The sequence below is a fragment of the Camelus dromedarius genome, chromosome 6, assembly GCF_036321535.1.
Source record: "Camelus dromedarius isolate mCamDro1 chromosome 6, mCamDro1.pat, whole genome shotgun sequence".
Taxonomy (NCBI): domain Eukaryota; kingdom Metazoa; phylum Chordata; class Mammalia; order Artiodactyla; family Camelidae; genus Camelus; species Camelus dromedarius.
Window position 1 is genome coordinate 29,892,621 of NC_087441.1, and position 21,525 is coordinate 29,914,145.

Consider the following 21,525-nt stretch of genomic DNA (forward strand, 5'->3'; position numbering starts at 1 on the left):
TGAGTTGAAGAGAGAAGTTTTTTTTTTAACTCTTTTGTCAGCTGAATGCTCATTCCTATAACATTACCTATGAAAATTGCCAGAATGAGGGCTCTGACTTGGTCAAGAGACATTTTCTACCATTCCAGGCTGTTGTCTAAGACCTCTTTAAGACCTAAAGAATTTTCAAAACTCATTTCTATTCTTGGAGAAATTTTTCTGATTAAGTGGTCAGAGATGTTCCAAGGATGGTGTGAACGGAGCTTCTGAAACAAGTGCACATAATGAGGCTAAGTAGACCAGCTGCGGTGGGTGTGACATGGTGAGTTAGTACAGTGGTTCTGAAGTGTGATCCCCAAAAGAGCAGCATCAGATCACCTAGGAACTCCTTAGAAATGCAGATTCTCAGGTCCCACCACAGACCTACTAGGTCAAAAATTCGGAGGCGTGGACCAGCAATTTCTGTTTTAACAAGCCCTCCAAGATCTTCTGATGCGCACTAGAGCTTGAGAAGCGCTGGGCTAGTAGAAGGAACTGCTATTAGAAATGGAGTTTCGATCACCATTTCTACCCTTCCCCAAACGTGTCTTTCTAATTCTTTTCTTATGATAAATGTCTTTGGTTAGAAAATTGCTGCCATCAACCTGTTACTTCTGATAGCCATAGTTTAATCTGCAGAGCAGTTTGAATCAGGTGTTTCAGAGAACAAATATGGCCATTCCTAGCCCTGTGGTAGAAATTATTGCTCCCGTGCTATTCCTAGAAGTTGGTGAGGATGTCTCTTTCTAGTTGACCACTTAATAGTCATACCTTGGCATGTGCCAAAGAACCTTCTCAAAATTTCACCACTACCATGAGTAAGGTAACACCTAGGTCATGTCATTTTTGTTAAGGAACCGTAGTGACCATGGACTGTTGACTTGAAAGCTCCTTGATCCAGCAGACTATGTGGGAGCCACTGCAAAATGCTGATGATTAAATTTAAAAAGGTTTCTACTTTTTAGATTTCAAGAAAGGCAGTAGGAGATTTGGCTCTATCTATGACATAGCCCCATACTTTGGTCTGAATGCATGCCTGCTTGTACAGTTGATTTTAACCAATTGTAGCATATAAGTAACCACTGACATCACTTGCATTCACATTTTTTTTTAAGTTAAAGGAATAAACCCCACTTCCCAACCTGCCAAAGCTATATGTTTTTCCATTATTAAATGAATACATAAATGAGCTTCAATAAGAGACATTTTTTGAAATTTGATCAAATATAGATAGGTCCTGTACCTAGGTGGTATTGAGGAAGGAAGAAATGTGAGATATAGCCTCACTGTTTTTCTTGTGGTCACATACATTAATTCCTCAGGAGAAGCAAAGCTGTTTTATATACTGAACTTGAAAAAAATCCTCTAATGGTTAAGTTTATCATGAATGACAAATATTGTGAACTGAGGAGCAGGAAAGAAGGGCATCCAGCATTTCTTTAGTCCTAGTATATTCCGGACATAAACTAATGGGCTTATGTATGGTCATTCATTTATTCTAATAGTACATGGCATAAAATATAGTTTATTTGTGATCTAATAAGGAGTTATAGCACTGTAGAATTTATAAAATTATAGTGACATAAGAATGCCTCAGATTAATAGCAGTTGATTATCTAGAAAGAGACCATGACTTATAATGAAATGTAGGATGAATAAAGTATTTCATTTATCTAAAAATAAAACTGAAATAGACAAATGCCAGGTTGAAGCATTCACTTCTCCTACAGCAATTTATTACCACTAATAAAAACTAGAAGCACTGATGATTATCCACCATTATTATGGTTTTGGGAGAGAAAAAAATGGTATAAATATGTTGCATAACTCCCTTAAAGCTTCTGGTGAGTTTCTCTTCTTAAAAAAAAAAAAAAGAAATCCCCTAAATGTCCAAGCCTTGCAGTACGTCTAAACTTAGGGAGGATTTAGTTTAACTCTGGCATATTCAAATTTTAATTTTCATGAAATTTTAACAGTTGGATTAATTCTGTCAAAGTTCTTTTACAAAGGGCTGTGGTTACCATTTTGTTATCATTTATGCTAGTATCTGCTGGGAAAAGAGAGTAGTGTTCACATTTCCCTGCGGTAAAGGATCACAGCTACCCCACACAGCACTCCATGTGAATAAAAAGGTGCCCCATCTGGACAGACACAACCAGACCACCTGACTGATGCACGATTTAAGGAATGGGAGACACCTTTGATGGTACATAACCCTTTTTCTTTGATTGATAGATTGTGGGTGGCGAGCCAAGCATTTCCACTCTGCCCCCTGCTGGTGCCTATGTGGAGCACACAAACTGGGAGGTGAGGGGTGTATTGTAGAGAAGTAAGCTGGGCTGATACGGGGGTCTATTGAAAACGAGTATTAGCATTTATTCTTATGTATCAACGTTTGATTGAAATGATCAAATTGAGTTTCTAGGATAGACTGCTGGGTGTTAGTGTTTGAGACTGGAAGGAAAAGGAAAGTTCCTGGAGTACTGACTAATGTCTTCAGGGATTCAGGGATTCAGGGATCCAGGTGGAGGGAACCTGCTGTATGTGCTTTGGAATTTTGTGTATGTGTGGTGGGTGGTGGTAGGGTAGGCACTTTCAAATAACATTAGAAAATAACACTTTCAAATAACATTGGAAAATAAAATCAGGGAAAGCACAACAACTTCATCTAGCAGAGGACAAACCACAAGAGAACCTTTTGGTAGGAGTAACATCTGTGTCAGATTCTCACGTGTTTTGCCTGAGATTAAGCCTCAGATTAGAACTCTGTTGCTGCCTGCTGTGGGGAATCTTTGGAAGTTTTTGCCTCTTCTTAGCCAGTGATTCCTAAGAATTACCTGCCAGGATCTGCCTTGAAAGTTATCTCATGTCCTGATAATATTTGGCTATATAACCAAGCAAAATATCTAAAATGAGTAACATTGTAGAACAGTTAAAAATGTTTTATTTTTCTAAAGTAAAAGGAAAACATTTTTCCTACTTTCTCGACATGCATGCATTTTTGTTATATATTAATAGATATTTAAGAATTAATGTTTTGTTGTTTTGTTTTGTTTTTGAGGCTTGTTTGTTTGGTTTTTTAAGCATCGTCTGTTTTCTTTGAGTTTCTTAATCTGGGCTCTTGCCCAAAACTAGCTTCCGCTTTGATTCTCGAATCAGATTCGTAGATGCCAAGAACTAACTCCTAGAGAATTGTGGACTAAATGCTGTACAGCTTCTGGTAAGGTAGCACATCCAAATCCCAAGCAACAGATGTTCATTAAAAACCAGTACCAAGTATTTAAAGGCCATTTTGAGAAATTAAAGTGCTGCTTTAATGTGCTGAGGAGAATGATAAAATTAACCGTGTTAAAAAATAAAAAATCTTTATATAAAAACAGCACAATAGCAGAGCGTAAGTTGCCCATTAACCAATTTAATCGAATTTGATCATACTCACATTTCCTCAAGAATCAGAGTGTTCCTGAAGGAATGCATCTAATTTACTTTTATTCTGTACTCATAATTTCTAATTCACTAACTGTTGTCACTAATTTAACACGGTAGGCTGTAGATTCTCAGCTAATAATGCCTTTCAATACCCAGATCAAAATGCTTTTAAAAATCCAACTCTCAAATTTAGAGATGGCATCTCTTACTACATAAATTCCAGTCTTGTGTAATCCCTTTATTTTTCTGTTGGGAGAAATAATGATTAAACTGACTTTTCTAATACCTTCTGCATCCTGGGCAAGGTCCTTAATGAATTCTCCTAAGGAGTTTGCTCTCGTGTTGGTCCTCTCAGCATCCTGTCCAGTTTGCTCGCCATCTGCTGTCACTTTGGTAGCCTAATGATCCAAATTCAGGAAAAGCATAATTAATAGAGATGATGAAACTTGGGCCAGATAAGCTCCCACTGGCTGCATTTTCTTTCAAATATTACTTTGAGCCAAAGGCAATCGATGAATTATTGATCAGATGTACTGGAAATGATGCCCCGTGCTCAAGTATACAATTAAACTTTATTACTTCTTCCATTAAATGGAAATCAGAGAGCTGTATTTGGTCTTTTTAAAACCCTCGTTATATGTAATGGCACAGATGAAGCAATGAAGCACAATTATTTTTGAAATATCTTTAAGGTACTATTGCCAAAAGTCTTTAATGGATTCTTCAGCCTCCACATGTTGCAGTTTTGTCCATATTTTATGTACTGAAAAAGTGTGGAGTGTAGCAGTGATCTCTTGAAGGAGGCACAGGCAGTCTGTCTCAATAACCTTGATCCTATAGATTTGGTTTAGATCAATAAAAGAAACAAAGGGGGAAATGCTAGCTATTAAGTAGTAAGCACTTGTTTTATAAAACTCTAAAGATCCAGTAAAACGTTAAAGAAGAATAAATGATAACTTTCCCCATATGACATCACCAGAAAAAATTCCGGTAATCACAGAACCATATATTACTGCCAACAAAATAAAACAGAAGCCCACAACAGCCCCCCCCCCCAAAGTGTCCTCATTTTGTTTCACCCTTATTCACACTGAAAATACCATTTGACATAATGAAATCCATTTAATATGCTCATAGTTAAGATACATCATATTTAGTCAAATAAAAATGACATGTATAACATTAAAAGTTTCAGATTCTACAAGGCTTAGAGCATCTTGTAATAGGTTTGTGCTTCCTTTTCCTATGTGTATGCATATGCTAATGTATAAACACGACTTCCTTTGCTAAAAGATAGGGCTACTCTAACTACAGATAATGAATCAAAGAATCACAAACTGCCTCAATATAATTTGAATGAGGTCCAAGCTGGCAGAGTATTAATGCTCTACAACCTTGCATCAGAGTGCTTGTGCTTTAGACATGCCCAGGGAACCTAAATTTTTAAATACATAAATGGATTTTAAATAGAACTCAAAATAGAATGAAATGTCTGGCCAGCATGGAACACGGTAGGAGGTGCTGCAGGAATTATACTGCATTTTATGATTTCCCAGGGGGGCAGTAAGAGGTTTAATTTATAAAAGTTTTCAAGGTTTTACATACAAGGTAGAATATAAAGTCCAACTATTATCATCTAATTTTTCAACCTGCAATTATCATCACAAATAAAAGGATGAAAGGAGAAGAATCCAATGGAAGTTTTAAAAATTCCTCTTTATAGTTTCATTATATATAGACAATGATGTGGAAGGTGTTAGTCAATATACTAGAAGGCTCTTGATTAACTCTTCTAAAACATTAGTAGTGGAACTATTTTCACTTTTAGATTTGAGGCTCAGTTGGGTCAAGAAGCTCTTTATACACACACACCACACAAATGTATACTCACATACTTTTTAAAATATTGCTTTTGAATTACTAAGGTCAACTGCTTGAGACGTCGGCTGTCTAGACTGCTTTAGATGTTGTCTAGTCTGGACTTTACTGGATTTGGTAGTATCACTGCTATTTCCACATATCACAGAACACTATAATAATAAGGGACTCGATCTACATTATGGTCACATTTCAACATCTTAAGAATTAATATATCACCAGCACTAGTTTCTCTTACTACACAGAAAATGTATATTATAATTTGAACTAAAATTTATTTCTTGCTTTATCATTATCTTATTTATATTATCAAAAGGTAATAACTTACATAAATGTTCATACCCTCAACTTTACCAACTCGTGTATGCTCAGAGCATCTAATTTTTTTAAAATAACTGTATACTGATACATTCTCCTTTTTACATTCTGGATGATCAAGATACTATTCATTGCCTTGAGTTCCACTTACCTAATTAATTTATACAATAGTGTGTAAAAGTCCTCATTAACACACTCAGTACCAATTACATGAGTCCTCCAACATTAAGACGTCAAGAATTCTACATGATAAGAAATAACTCAAAAATGTTATCATCAAGACTATGCAGTTAACCTCCCTGGCTTCCTTTTAATATATGAAATATGCCAAACTCCTCCCTTCTTAGGGCCTTCATGTATTCTTTTGTCTTTGCATGGAATGAGCTTATGCTCAACACTTTTAGGGACTAGATCCTGGTCACATCCATCAGCTTTCAGTTCAGTAAGTATCTCTTCTTGGTGTGGCCACCCCCAGGGCACCTAGCTAGGTTTCAGAACTTCCTACAGCAAAGCATTTTTTCCATAGCACCATGATAGTAGCATTTTAGAATTATTACTTATGTGTTGGCATACCTACTTATTGGCTACTTCCCTGACAAAAAGTTAAGCTCTAAGAGGACAGGAACATGGTCTGTTTTGCTCATCACTTTATAACCAGCTTCCAGTACGATGCCTCAATTACAGCAAATATTGAATGACTGTTGTTAAATATACAACTAAACAACAATTTTCTGACTAATCTTGCCAACCTTATTACCATTCACACTGCCTCCTTATTGCCTGCCTTTCTAGGAACACTCCCAGAAAAAGCTTTGTTCATACTACTGCTCCCTAACTCCTCTCCAATTATCCAAAATAAATCCAGCCCTCAAGGCGATTCAGTCCAAACCTCACCTTCTCTGTGAAGCCATCCCATAGTATTTTGACACATACTCTTCTTCCTTAGATTTCAAAAAACAACTATTGTTACTATTATTTATGACTGCTGTGGGTAATTATTTTGTTAGGTGTTTCACCATCTACTCTCAATCCCTGAGGGCTAGAGCTACGTCTTATCTCTTTTTAGTCTTCTGAGTGCCAGGAATAGTGCCTGGCAAACTGTAGGGTGGGGGGTCAAAGATGTGGGGTGATTGGCTGATAGAATGATAATCAAACAAACTATCCCTTTGAAGTTCTAGAGCCTGTTGGGAGGGAAAAACCATCTCTCTCCATATGCCTTCCCAATACCATTCAAACTGGCCATATGCCTGGTGTTTTGCTTGCCAGCAAATGTGGATGGCTGGGCATTTTTCTGGGCATTTTTCAGAGCCTCATAGGACACTGCTACTCAAGAGCTATAGCTAAGCAGTGCTTGGGAGGAGAGCCAGGTCGGAGAGCTTCCAGCCCGAATCATGTGCATTCCAGTCACTGGTCTCCTGGCAATTCAAAATGAGCCTGCAATTGCACACCCAATACCACACTGCGGAGGGTGGATGGAGGAAGGGATCAGGGATGGGCAGAAATCTTTATGGCCAGCACTGTGTTGTCTAAGGAAGAAGATAGCCTTCCCTCTGCACAGACAAGAGCTTTATCTCTTGGCTGCACTCCAGGAGAGGAGGGGATGTGAGGTTCCTGGCATCACAAGGCATTGACTTATGGTAGTAGCACTCCAAAAGGTGGGTTACACAGTCAGGCTCAGTTGTACCCCAGATTGATATGTGTGTTCAGAAGGGCCCACAACACTCTCTTGTGTTTTGTTTACTCTTCCTGCCTTTAGAGATATACAGAGGGCATGATCTCTGTTTTTACACTGGTGAGAATGAAAGCATGAAGAGGTTAAATGACTTACCTGAACTCACACACACAGGGAATTGGGGACAAAACACTCATCTTCTGTCTCACAGCGTTATATATTTTCTGTATCAAACACTAGCTTATGTTTCACTAACATCCAGGAGGACTAGGAAGATACATGAAAAAGCTAAGCATTCTGGGTGGAAGGAGGGACATTGCTCCAGCTTTTGTAGTCTTTTAAGTGCATAAGCTTTAGGTTTTAGTAAATTTACTTATTTAAAGATTCATGTCAGAACACGATACAGATACATTAAAAAATCATGTCTCATTACACAGTAATTAAGTTGAGGAGTCACCTTGTCAAAATCATCCACGAGAGACTCCATAAAGGAAGCCAATGACAAATACACTGTCACCTGTGGGGAGGGATGACAGACTGTAAAAAGCTAAATTCACAAGAATCAGTTTCACCCAGGACAGGCTATTGATAATGATACAGATGAATGCTAAATACTACATGATAGGAGCTATCTGTCTGATTCAGTTTGGGTCTTCCTGCATTTTATTAAATTACCATCCCCATGTCCTAGCTTCCTTCTTACTCACTATTATCTTGTCCTTTGAGTATTTGACAAATGTCTTCTCATTTATCCTAATATATGGTACATCTTGCTTTCATTCTCCGTCTTAGATTTTCTCACATTCTCTTACCTCTGTTCTACAGTCTTTCCAGTGTTCCTTTGTAGACGATACCTCATATAGATAAGAGTTTGCATGTATCTCTCCTACTTTTGATTATACCTTTTTTTTACATTCAAGATCACTCAAGTAGGTATTTTTCCTTTTATTTTTAAAATTTTCCTTTTTTTTTTTTCAGAGTGTTTATATCCAGGCAGCATGTATTACCATTAGGCACTCATTCATTTACTTCTGAACAATGTAGCTGTTGCTTTCTTGTTTTAGCTCAGGCAGTTCTCACTGTGCCTCTTGAAATCTGCACATAATTTTCTTGGCTGGATATTACTAGTGTCTTTCATTTTCTGCCTTCTTTATGTTAAAACTAGAATCTAATGGAGCAAATCTAACTACTGAATAGACAACATTGCTCAGATGGCAACGACCTTTGCATTTGCAAACTTAAATGGTTTCCTGTTAAAATTAAATTTCAGATGTAATAATTTATATGATATTCTCAAGGGTCATCTTCAAACATTACCGGTTCTGCATATCTAAGTATCAGAGAAGTACTCCTCAGGTGGGCCACTAGGACAGATCACACTTGAGGAAAGGAATAGGGGCAGACACCTGACCCCATGGAATGGTAAAGTCAGTTCCATGTGAAGTTTCTCCCTAAGTATTTCAAGTGTCAGTTTTGAAAGTTTCAAATAAACAAGTATATTTGTTATACATTATTTCTCCCTTTTTAAAAATGTAACAGCATAAATAAAAAATATTGTTGGCAACTTAAACCTTTTAAAACTTATAAACAAGGCATTGTAAACACACACACACACACACACACACACACACACACACACATATATAGTAGGCATTTAAATCATTTAAAAACTAGTTTTGTCATTTTGGAAACGCCTCTTCTTCATTTAAATTTGATTTTCAATATGCAGTAAAAGACAAGGAAAATAAAGCTAAATATTGATATTTTATATAGTTCAGTCTATTACATAGCATTCATCCCTTACAGAATATAAACATTTAACAGATGTTTACCAAAGAAAGCAAAATATTCAACTCAATATAATTATAAATAAATGCCTGATTTTAGTACATTTTAGAGAAATTCAAAATCAATACTTATTGTGGGTTTTTCTACCTTTCATCTGCTTTTATGCTATTATTTAAATTATGCACAGTTAATTAATTAAACCAATATTGACTCAACACCAACTATGTGCATGACATTGGTGACACTATGGTAAGGGGAAAACACATGTCCTCACCTTCTGGAGCTTATAGTCTGGTGGGGGCAAGGGGTATTTGTTTAATGATCATGAAGATAAATTTATAGTCACAAAGTGAAGTAAAAGCACAGTGGTATATGACAGTTGTAAGAGGAATCACATCACACCTGGAATGTCACAGAAGACTTAAGGTAGACTTTTATGAGCTGAGGCTTAGAAGGTAAACTGGAATTAAGAGATGTTAACAAGATAGGAGGAAGTGATTTACTACAAAGGTAAAGGAAAATGTGTGGAAAAGCTCTCTGTGGTGGGACGAGGTAACTGAAGGATACTATGGCTGGAATGCAGATGGCCAGGGTCAAAGTGGTGAGAGATGTGGCCAGCCGGAAGGGTTTGGACTTTATCTGAAGAACAATGAGAAGCCAGGGGGAAGAGTTTAAGTACTAGCGTGTCACGTTCAAATCTGCAACAGCAAAAGTGCATTCTGGCTGGAACCGAGCAGGACCCTATAGTGCCTTCCCAGGACTGATCCCCTGACTCAGATGTCCTCCACCTGCCTCTTGTCTGTAGAGAAACTTTCTCCTAGGCTTCCCCGAGTTCCAAAAAGTACATTTAATCAAAGAAGTGAGAAAATGCAGGAAAAAAAAGGAAACAGTCAAGCAAGTAATAATAATAGTAATAGTTTAGCCATTAAACAAAGTCAAGGACCTTTAGTTCCTTCTCAAGGGCTATAGATAATATTCTGAGCTATATCCTTTGAGCTGTTTTGCAGATATTGAAACCCCCACCAGGTGGAAGAACTGTTTGCTGCCTTCAAGCATGAAGACCCTAGACTGGTTGGAACCAGAAGGTTGATGATGTTGATTCCCAATTACCTCCCCACCAACCAATCAGAAGAATGTCCATGAGCTGATCACACACCACACAATCCCCCTCCTTAATCTTGTCTTTAAAAACCTTTCCATGAAAGCCTTTAGGGAGTTTGGGTCTTTTAAGCACTCACTGCCCTGGACTCCTTGCTTGGTGCCCTACAATAAACGCTGCACTTTCCTTCACCACAACCTAGTGTTAGTAGATTGGCTTTACTGTGTGCCAGCAAGTGAATGCAAGTTTGGTTTGGTAACAAGGCTATACCTTGGAGAACAATAGAAAGGAAAATAAGAGTGAAAGCGGAGGGCTAGCTAGAAAGCTAATGTGGCAATCCCAAACTAGGAGTCTAAATGAGAGTAGGGTAGTAAAGATGACAGTAATACACAGAGGTGGAACCAATTGTTTTTGGCAATGCTTTAAATAAGTGGGAGGATGATGAGGAAGAAAGTGGTATCAAGGAGGATTTCTAGATTCTGGCTTATATGTTCAGTGCATCAGGGTCCAGATAGGGCATGAGTTGGGGGCAGATGAGGTTAAGGAATTAAGCAGGAATCACACCATGAGGAGAGAGCATCACATGTCATACTGAACAAAACGGAGAATTTGAAGGAGGAGTTACAATGTTCCTCTACTGGGATTAAACTGCCCCAGTAGGCTTTTCAATAAATCAGTTCCTTGCAGATGACACCTATAAGTTCCCAGCATCATCTGCAGGAGTCTTACAAGCTCCTGGTGTCTTGCAAGCTGAGTGAATAGCTTTGGAGGCTTTGGAGGCAGTTTTATGATTTGGGGTATGGTGCCAACTCATTAGATACAACACCAAAGTAATTGATGAAAGAAATAACTGATAAGCTGGGCTTCATTAAAATTAAAAACTTCTGTATTGTGAAAGATACTGTCAAGAGAATGAGAAGATAGTCACAGACTGTGGGAAAACATTTGCAAGACATATCTAATAAAAGATTGTTATTCAAAATACACAAAGAACACTTAATAATTAAAAAAAAATTGAAAAATGAAAAAAGACTTGTCTTAGTCCATTCTGGCTGCTATAACAAAACAGCACACACTAGGTGTCTTAAAAACAACAGAAATTTATTTCTCACAGTTCTGGAGATCGGTAAGTGCAAGATCACTTCCCTGGGAGATATGGTATCTGGTGAAGGCCTACTTTCTGGTTCATAGACTGTCTTTCCACCATGTGTTTACATGGCAAGGAAGAGGTGAAGGATCTCTCTGGGGTCCCTTTTATCAGGGCACTAATTCCATTCATGGGAGATCTGCCTTCATGACCTAATAACCTCCCAAAAGTCTCATCTCTTAATATCATCACATTGGGGATTAGGATTTCAAAATAGGAATTTTGGAGGGGACACAAACATTCAGCTCCTAGCAGACCTGAACAGACATATCACCAAAGAAGATATACAAATGGCAAATAAACGTATAAAAACACTCAACATCGTATGTTATTAGGGAATTGTAAATCAAAACAAGAATGATATACTACAACATACCTATTAGAAAGGCCAAAATTCAAAACACTGACAACACTAAATGCTGGCGAGCATGTGCAGCAATAGGAACTCCTATTCATTGCTGCTGGGAATGCAAAATGGTACAGCCACTGGGGAAGACAGTTTGGTGATTTCTTACCAAACTAAACTTACTCTTAGCATATGATCCAGCAATTGTCCTCTTTGGTTTTTACACAAATAAACTGAAAACTTATGTACCTGGATGTTTATAGCAACTTTCTTCATATTGCCAAAGCTTAGAAGCAACCAAGGTGTCCTTCGGTAGGTGAATAGATACATAAACTATGGTACATACAGAAAATAGAATATTACTCAGCACTAAAAAGAAATGAGCTATCAAGTCATCAAAAGACATGGAGGAGACTTAAATGTATATTACTAAGTGAAAGAAGCCAATATGAAAGGCTCAATATTGCATGATTCCAACTATATGATATCTGAAAAAGGCAGAACTATAGAGACAGTTAAAAGATCAGTGGTTGCCAGAGGTTAAGGAAGAGGGAGGGATGAATAGGCATTGCATGGTGGATTTTTAGGGCAGCGAAACTACTCTAAATGATACTACAATGCTGAAGACATGTGAAACATTTGTCAAAACCCATAGAATGTACAACACCAAGAGTGAACCCTAAAGTAAACTAAGGACTTTGAGTGATAATGATTTTTTGATGTAGGTTCACCTATTGTAACAAATGTATCACACTGATGGGAGATGTTGATAATGGGGGAGGCTGTGCTGTGCAGGGTGCATATGAGAAATCTCAGTATTTTCTAATCAATTTTGCTTTAAGTTCCCAAAAATACAAAATCCATTTAAACATATTTAGTGTGGGAGAGTCTGCTGGAAAGATGAAAGGATGCAGACTAAAAAATAATGAAGATCTGACTCTCTTAGTGAAATATTTCTTGTGTCTCTAGGCTCAGATCATTCAAATGCATTCGCCTCACTGAGGGCAATAGTAGTGTCAGTTTTGCTTATACCTCTTTCTCCAGTGTCTGTCATTCTGTCGTAGCACCTAGAACATGTTCAATGCCCAGTAAGTATTAATTAAATGAATGAATAAATGAAATGTCACTGTTCCATGGAATTCCCTAATTACCCTTAGCAAGATTAAATTATTCCATTTGTCTGTATTTCTCAGGTACATTTCTTTATTTCATGTTGTACTGTCAATTTACTTGCACTTGTCCCATATTACCCTCCTCACACCTAAATGTTTATGTATATACACACACACACACACACACACACACACTCTAAACTGCAAGCTTCCTGAAGACATACTGAGCCTCATTTATATCTTTCATCTGCCACCACTTGCTTGGGCTTTGTATCTGGTGAACATTCATATGTGCTTGTCGAATTGAGTTAAAGTAAAGTTTGCCATGATCCGTTCAAAAGTTCTTACTTAGTTGTACTCACATAACAAATATAAAATTTTTAATTATTAAATTTATATTTTATAAATATAGTAATTAATCTCATTAATGTCTAATGACATTTGGCAAGAAACTCTCTTCTGCATTGGTACAATCCACATTGCTGGTAGAAGATTCAGGAAAAGTGTTTAGTATGCTATTTGTAACAGCAGGGCCATTATTCAGCATTTATGTGCTCAGACTCCCATTTCATTTGCCTGTGGAAATTTTCCTAAGCCAGCAGGAGGTTAGGTGGAAATAATACTGGGCCAGTGGGAACCTGGAAATTGGGTCCTACTCTGGTCCTTGAATTTGGTGAATTATATGGCCATTGTTAATTCATTCCACTATCATGGCCTGAGGGACTTCTTCTTTTAAAAAATGGGCTAGATAATCTGTAAGAACCTTCTAGTGCTGATATTCATTGTCATTTAAAACTCTTTAATAATCAAATTGGATTCCTAAATTACAGGCCAGTTTTCCAGTTCATGCATTTTTCTGGCCACAAGATGGCGGCCTTTATGCTGTTTTCTTCAGTCTCTACCAGCAGAAAGAACCTTAACCCTCCTGCAGTTGTGAACATTTAAAACTCCCACAGTGAACTATATTCAATATCTTGCAGTAACTTATGGTGAAAAAGAATATAAAAACAAATATATGTATGTTCATATATGACTGAAGCATCATTCTGTACACCAGAAATTAACACAACATTGTGAACTGACTACACTTCAATAAAAATATATATATATATTAAAAAAAAAACCCCAAATCTCCCAATGCCTTCAAAAGTCTGATAAATGCAATACAGACTTTACATTCTGACTCTAGAAAGTGTCTCAAATGCTTTGGATTTTCATGATAAAGAAGATTTCTTCTTTTGTAGGCAAATACTGATTTAGACAATATTTCTATACAAATGCAAAAATCCCACGATGAGATCAAAGAGACTACAATACAAGTATTTTCATTTTTTTTTTTCTTACATAGCCAAAGACAGTGCTTTTGGAATCTGGAGTCAATAAAAACTCTACCATGGAGGCTACTGGATAGAGTACTTAAAATATACTGTCACTCTGATATTTTTAGCCATGGTCCTTGACACTCTCCAAGTCTGTATCCCAATCTTTTCTCACACTATTGGGTTCTCTGATTTTATTTGAGGCAGAAGTATCAAGCCAAAAATACATCTATTTCATGCAGCCAATGGGGATTTAGGAAGAACAAGATTTGCATTTTAGAAATTTGCGGTAATTTTCCTTAATTGTGTACAATCTATCTGCTTTCAGAAGAGGCATGATTTTGCCAACTTACCCTGGTCAGAAGTTCATTCATTTCTGTCACCAGCGTGTTCAGATTGCCTTCTGCCAACTGAATGAGCCTCTCTGGGGCCCGCTGAGGTGAGAGCAAATGCTGAAAAAGATTTCATTCCACGTACCTTTTAGTAAGTGGTCTTGCAGTGATCATAGGGTTGAACATTTAACAGAACACATTTTCCCTTTACATACAAAGACCTTAGCCTTCTCATGTTCAAAGAAAAGAGTAAGAAACTATTTCACCTTGGCACTTAAAACACAAAGCACTGTGTAGAATAATCTGGCAAATAATACGAACTGCTGTAATCTACTGAGACATTGCAATGTGCCAGGCCTTTTTGCTTTTTGTTTTGTTTTCATTCAGTTCTTACAACAGTTCTATGAGGTAAATGCTATTGTATATAGGAAACTGTGGCTTGAAGGACTTAAAAACTTACATAAGATCACACAGCCAGGAAGGGATAGAGTCAAGATGAACTCTGATTCTTTAGGGCTCCCACTTCAGTCAACAGAGATATGGTTTACAGGTTTCATATCTCTTTTTCAGAGGACAGGAGCCCTGACAGAGGGTCCTGGCTGGGCTCTAACTAACTGGCGTGGCATCCGTGTTGTAGGAGCGGGCCTGGCACTCACAGCGAGGCCATCTTCTTCTTCTATTGAACATAATCAGTCTCACAGAACACTAATATTAGACAGACAGCATCACTGTGACAGTGATGAATGAAACAAAAAATGAGACCACTCCATAATCTTGCCTAAACACAGACAAAATCCTAGTCTCTGTGCAGACCACAGAAGTACCCCCAAATCCCACTTTCTCGCTAATATGAATGACCACTGCCTCCTTCCAAATCATAGGTTTAGTCTCCTTTTTTCTTCCCTCCTAGGTAAGATTCATTAGAATACTCAATTATAGAATTAGTCCCACTTCCGAACAGCACCCAATCCAAAACAAACCCCTGCTTCCTTGAAACTTCCCCCCAGTTCCCTAGCACAAACCCCAATACTGTAAGTTATTCCTACTGTCCTGTTATTGAGACACCCCCAAATACTCCATGGTGTGCTTTGTCCCTTGTTGCAACAAGTTAATAAACCCAACTTTTTTCTGTCACATGTGTGTTCCTGGTGGTCTCTGGCTAGAACCCAGGGAGGACTAAAGCAGTTAAAGGAACTGAACAAAGAGGGTGAATAACTTACTGATGGATTTAGAATATCAAAATCGGATCCTAAGTATCCAGATGTTCAATGAGTTATGGAAGATGAACACAAACACAGAATCGATAAAGACTGGAATTTAAGGCAAATCAAGGTCATTTTGCTCAAAACCTAGCCATAAGGAAACTGGTGACTGGACCTATTGGCTTAGTTGATGCCCACAGATTAGAACTTCTTTCAGAGGGCTCTTCAGTACTTCATCCATAGCTTAGGGATTATTTTAAAATTTTTTACATCCTACTGAAGTATTTGCTTCTCTAGTTTAATTTTCTTTCTTCGTATTCCTTCCATGTAGAAGGAAAATAACTGGTCAGCATTTTCTTTATTAGAACTCTTCACAATCCTGAATGCTGGGCACATGAAGTAAACTCAGGTTCCTCTGCCTGGCTTTCAAGGTTGTCCTTCATGTTACCGAGCCCCACTTAAGTCTCCAGCCTTATCTTCCACTAGCAGACCTGACTTCTAATGTCTGCTGGACAGGCCTCGTTCATCCACATCCTTGCCTGTGCTCACATGGCTCTCCTAGATTCAGTGGCCAGAGTATGACTGGATGGGCTAGGGGTCAAGGAGACCTCACCACTGGTGGCCTGGGTCCTTCTCTCTCTGAGCTGTGCAAAGGTAGTTTCATTCTCACAGGCCCTGAAGTTATACTGCCTCCTTTCAAATCCCAGCTCTGTATCTAGTAGCCATGTGACTTTGTGTCTCACATGTAACTTCTCTGTGCCTCAGTGTCCCTACCTGACTACCTGAGGGAAATGTAGATAATACAGTACTCCTTTCCTAGTTCTTGGAGGTGCTGTAAAATTTATGAATGATAATTCATGTCAGACTTGAATCAATTGCCTAGCACAGAGATACTCATCAATAAATGTTAGTTATTCTTGCTATAATTATGACTGATTTCTTCTTCCAGTAAATAGGGATAATAATACTGACTTTAAAGGCTATGGTCCCAATTAAAGTATAAACTCTCTAAAAGAATGTCTGCCAGTGTCTAGTGTAAATCTTAGATTTCTACCCCGAGTCCTCACAAACAATTTTCTGTATTAAAATTATTTCTATTCTTCAAGTTTTAACACAAATTACACCTTCAATGCATTCCCTGGTTACTCTGAATCTTACCTGTTTCTCCAATATTTGTACGTTATTGTGTATAAAATTTTCACAAAGCACATGGTAATTATACATTGTTGCTAATTATTTATTATTGTTTACTTATTTTTTTACCCACATAGACTCTAAGCTATAGAGCAGTGACTACATTACAGGGGTCATGAAACCCCCAGGAAACCAAGTGCAATACAGGGGAATTCCAGAATTTCTCAATAAATATCTGATAATTGACCAATAGTGTATAAGCAGTCACTTTTCATCTTTTTAAAAAATCAAGAGAAACAACCCCAATTTCCTTAACATTTCCTCCTTACCCCACTAACTACTGAAAGCTTTCACAATGTCTTAGAAAAGTGTTTCTCAGATAAGCTCTTGTTGAAGTACATTCAAAAGGCTACTCATTCTCTAGTACAAAATTTTAACCTTGTGTTTTCACTTTGACAATAAACTTAAATGTTACCGTAAGCATTTCTGGAACCCAGGCTGGGCACCTGGGAGAGGAACACAGCCTGATCTCAGCATCTACATTTGCTTGCCTATTTGATCATAAAGCAGATTGAGCACATAAATCATGTGCACTTGTCAAGTGATGTCAAATGTCATTTGAGGACCCCTCATAAAGGGCTCTCTAGTTCAAATTCTGGAAAGGTGGGAGAACTCAGTTACGTGTCACATGCTGACAAAAGAACCTGGTGGTAGCAGTCAGTATCCTATTCTTGTTGTAAGTAGTAATCAGCTTTCAGCAAAAATCATCTGCTATCTTATATTAATGTTTTTAATTTGAATTTTATTGGGTTTTTAAGCTTCTGTAAGGATTAATTTGTTTTTATTTTATAGAGCTATTAAGTACAAGGAGTTCATATCTGATTTTATGTTTGTACATATTTAAGGAACATAATAAAATTGATTTAGGCCAAACACTGAGAGTACGTAAGCCTCTTTTCCCTTAAAAGCAATCTGTATAGTTCTCAAGTTTGAAAAACACTGGTTTAGAAAGTCTGAATTTCCCTAATGGCTGCTTGCCTTGATTTGGGAAAATGGGAAGAGGATTTACCAACTACACAATTACCCCTTGGGAAGCTTCTGTCATCTTTCTGCTGGCTCCTGCTGTTTCTGCTCCAACCTACCTTGAGTTCCTGAGTCATATTTTCAAGACCGTACAGAATTTTATATGGAGCAGGCAGCGGGCCAGTGAGGTTGATGCTCATGGCCATCTGTTCCAGGCGAGCCAAGTCACCAAGAAGAAGGCCGGTGCATTCATCTCCACAAACTGTGAAAGGGAAACGACAAAGAATATTTACTTCTGCCAAGCATCCCAGGCAGATGTTCAAAGATTTCAGCTATGAAATATTTTATGGCCCAAGTATAATTCCGTGAAAGATTGTTTCTCATCTCCGATAATTAACACTTTCTAATGGATGACAGTTGAAAAAACATGAAAAGAACAACAAAAGAGCAGACATACCTGCCGCCCAGACCTGAAATATGGAGGGTGATACAAACTGAAGGACAACAGAGAATGAGCAGACGGATTTTGAGGGGAAATAAGTGTATTGCCTAAGTATGAAAGGAGAGGTCAGACATGGAATATAACATTATAAATGCCCCAATCTAGAGGAAATTTGTAATTGGGAATAAAATATGCTTCAGAATCTAAAAATGTGTACAAGTGCACACTGTTCCATTAGGTTGCACTGTGAAGTGTCTGCAACAATTGGGTCTCCACATGCTTCATGGATTACATACTCAAAACTGTACAACTCTTTAGCTGGACATTTATTGAGAAGAGATTTTTTTTAAAGTCAAAGGAACTCTTCTTTTTATAATTTGTGTTTTTTTCCTCATGGTGAAATTGATTTCTGTATTTATTTACTTGGTCAGTTACTCATGTGTTTGCCAACTCCTCCTCTGTAGCCATTCAGCATATTATCACCCATGATCAGATGCAGTCCCACAAATTCCAACTCTGATGATTAACCTAACCCACTCTTATGGATAAATCATTACAAAAGCCAGGAAAACTTTATTCTTTAAGTAGCCAAAAGTGCTAGTGTTCCATCTATATTTTTTTCGATGAATACAGAGATTATTCAAATTTGGGGGAGCCAGAAGGGGAATGGATGGTAGGAGAGATGGTAGAGAGAAAGAGTGGTTTCTTCACTATCATATTGATCTCATAAATAATACAGTTTCTAAAACTAGAATGTATTGATTCTTTTGGAGGCTTTTTAAAAATATACTTACTCAGTTTGAATTTTTAGTTCAATTTTTTTTTACTTTTGCATCAGAGTAATGAGATGTAGTTTCTCCATGCCAAGAAGCATGTGCTACCATATTTAAGATATGCATTCATATACAGTTACAATTTCTACCTTATACTTTGCAGGTAGAGGAGGCAGAGGTATCAAAACTACATGCATGTTAGGGGAGAGCAAAATACATAACATGAAAAGTACTGAGATTTGGAGTAGCGTTGGCTCATGCCCAAACTGGCAAAAATTCAATTAGTTCTCTAAACAGCACTCCCTCAAGCTGACTAATGGAGAGAAAACTATTTACTGAAGCTTGTAAACAAAGAATAGCAGTACAGAAGGTGATTTTTTGATAGGACAGCAGTTAGAGGTGAGTTACAATGTTCCTCTACTGGGATTAAACTGCCCCAGTAGGGTTTTTAATAAATCAGTTCCTTGCATAAGTTTCCAGCATCACCTGCAGGAGTCTTACAAGCTCCTGGTGTCTTGCAAGCTGAGTGAACCAGCTTTGGACGCTTTGGAGGCAGGAGCTGAAGTCTAAAACTCAAACTGGATCTCCTCCTTTTCTAACCAGAATGAAAGAGAGTTTGCTCTGCATGGAAACTAAATGAAGAGAGAAAGAGACAGACAGACAGAAAACACTGTGGCTTCATACTCTCAGCTCAAAGCAAGTGCTTGAGAAATTTCAACAGACCTGCCTACATGAAACAATTGTAGAGAACACAATTAGGTACCAAACTGACTATGTCTGAACATCAAGACACAGTCTGGTTCTCAAACTTTACTGGGTTTCAGAATCATCTGAAGGGCTTTCCTAAATCAAAGAAGTCTGGGCTGTACCCTCAGTGTTTTGGATTTAAGAGGTGACTGAGTCAGCTGGTTTCTGATTCTTTGACAGAGAATGTGCTTTTCTAACACTCTCAGGTGAATATTAACACACTGGTCTGTGTACCACACTTTGAAGATCTACTAGATCAGCAGCACTGGCATCACCAGGGGGCTTATTAGAAATGCATAGTCTTGAACAACTATATGGAAACAAACTGGACAACCTAGAAGAAATAGACAAGTTTATGGAAACATACAGTCCACTGAGACAGAATCAAGAAGAAACTGACCACTTGAACAGACTGATCACTAAAAATGAAACAGAATCAACAATAAAAAAAAACCTCCTTACGAACAAAATTTCAGGACCAGATCACTTCACTGGAGAATTTTACCAAACATACAAAGAACTCATGCCGATACTTCTCAAACTGTTGCAAAACATTGAAAGGAGTAAATACTCCCAAATCCATTCTATGAAGCCACCATCACCCTGATACAAAACCAGGCAAAGATGCTACCAAAAAAGAAAATTACAGGCCAATATCACTGACAAACACAGATGCAAAAATCCTCAAGAAAATATAAGCAAACAGAATCCAACAACACATAAAGACGATCATAAACCATGATCAAGGTGAATTCATCACAGGGACACAAGGATGGTTCAAAATACTCAAATCAATCAATGTGATATACCACATCAACAAAAGACAGGACAAAAATCACATGATCATCTCAACAGATGCAGAAAAAGTATCTGATAAAATTCAAAACCCATTTATGATTAAAAAAAACCTCTTATCAAAGTGAGTATAGAGGGAACATATCTCAACATAATAAAAGCTATTATGACAAACTCACAGCCAACATAAGACTCAACAGTGAAGAGATGAAAGCCTTCTCACTAAAATCTGGAACAAGACAAGGATGTCCACTCCCACCACTTCTATTCAGCATAGTATTGGAAGTCCTAGTCACAGCAATCAGGCAAGAAAAAGAAATAAAAAGGATCCAAATTGGAAGAGATGAGGTAAACTTGTAACTATATGCAGATGACATAATACTACATATAGAAAACCCTAAAAGCACCACACAAAAACTATTAGAACTGATAAAAGAATTTGGCAAGGTAGCAGGATACAAGACTAATATACAGAAATCAGTTGCATTTCTTCACACTAACAAAATATCAGAAAAAGAGAGTAAAGAAACATTTAAAATTGAATCCAAAACAATAAAATACTTAGGAATAATCTGATCAACTTGGTGAAAGACTTACACACGGAGAACTACAAAACATTGATTAAGGAAATTAAAGAAGACTTAAAGAAATGGAAAGATATCCCAAGCTCTTGGACTAGAAAGATCAATATTGTTAAAATGCCCATACTTCCCAAGGCAATCTACATTTGTAATGTGATCCCTATCAAATTACCCAGAAAAGCTTTTCCTAAAATTTATATGGAATCATATAATTGACCTAGAATTGTCAAAGCAAAACTGAAAGGGGAAAAAAAAAAAAGCTGGAGGAATAACACTCCCAGACTTCAGACATACTACAGGGCTACAGTAATCAAAACAGCCTGGTAATTGGCACAAAAACAGACATATGGATGAAGGAACAGAATAGAGA

The 21,525-nt window shown here is 37.5% G+C and overlaps 1 protein-coding gene across 1 annotated transcript in view; it reads right to left on the reverse strand.

Moving 5' to 3' along the window:
* LAMA2 (laminin subunit alpha 2) overlaps window positions 1-21,525 on the reverse strand; it is a 520,519-nt gene that overhangs the window by 111,798 nt on the left and 387,196 nt on the right. Inside the window, exons 33-35 of the mRNA XM_031456303.2 lie at window positions 17,937-18,079; window positions 14,480-14,578; window positions 3,734-3,845 (exon numbers count right to left, since the gene is read on the reverse strand). Of these exons, the coding sequence (XP_031312163.2) occupies window positions 3,734-3,845; window positions 14,480-14,578; window positions 17,937-18,079 (354 nt within the window). The remainder of the gene's footprint in view (window positions 1-3,733; window positions 3,846-14,479; window positions 14,579-17,936; window positions 18,080-21,525) is intronic.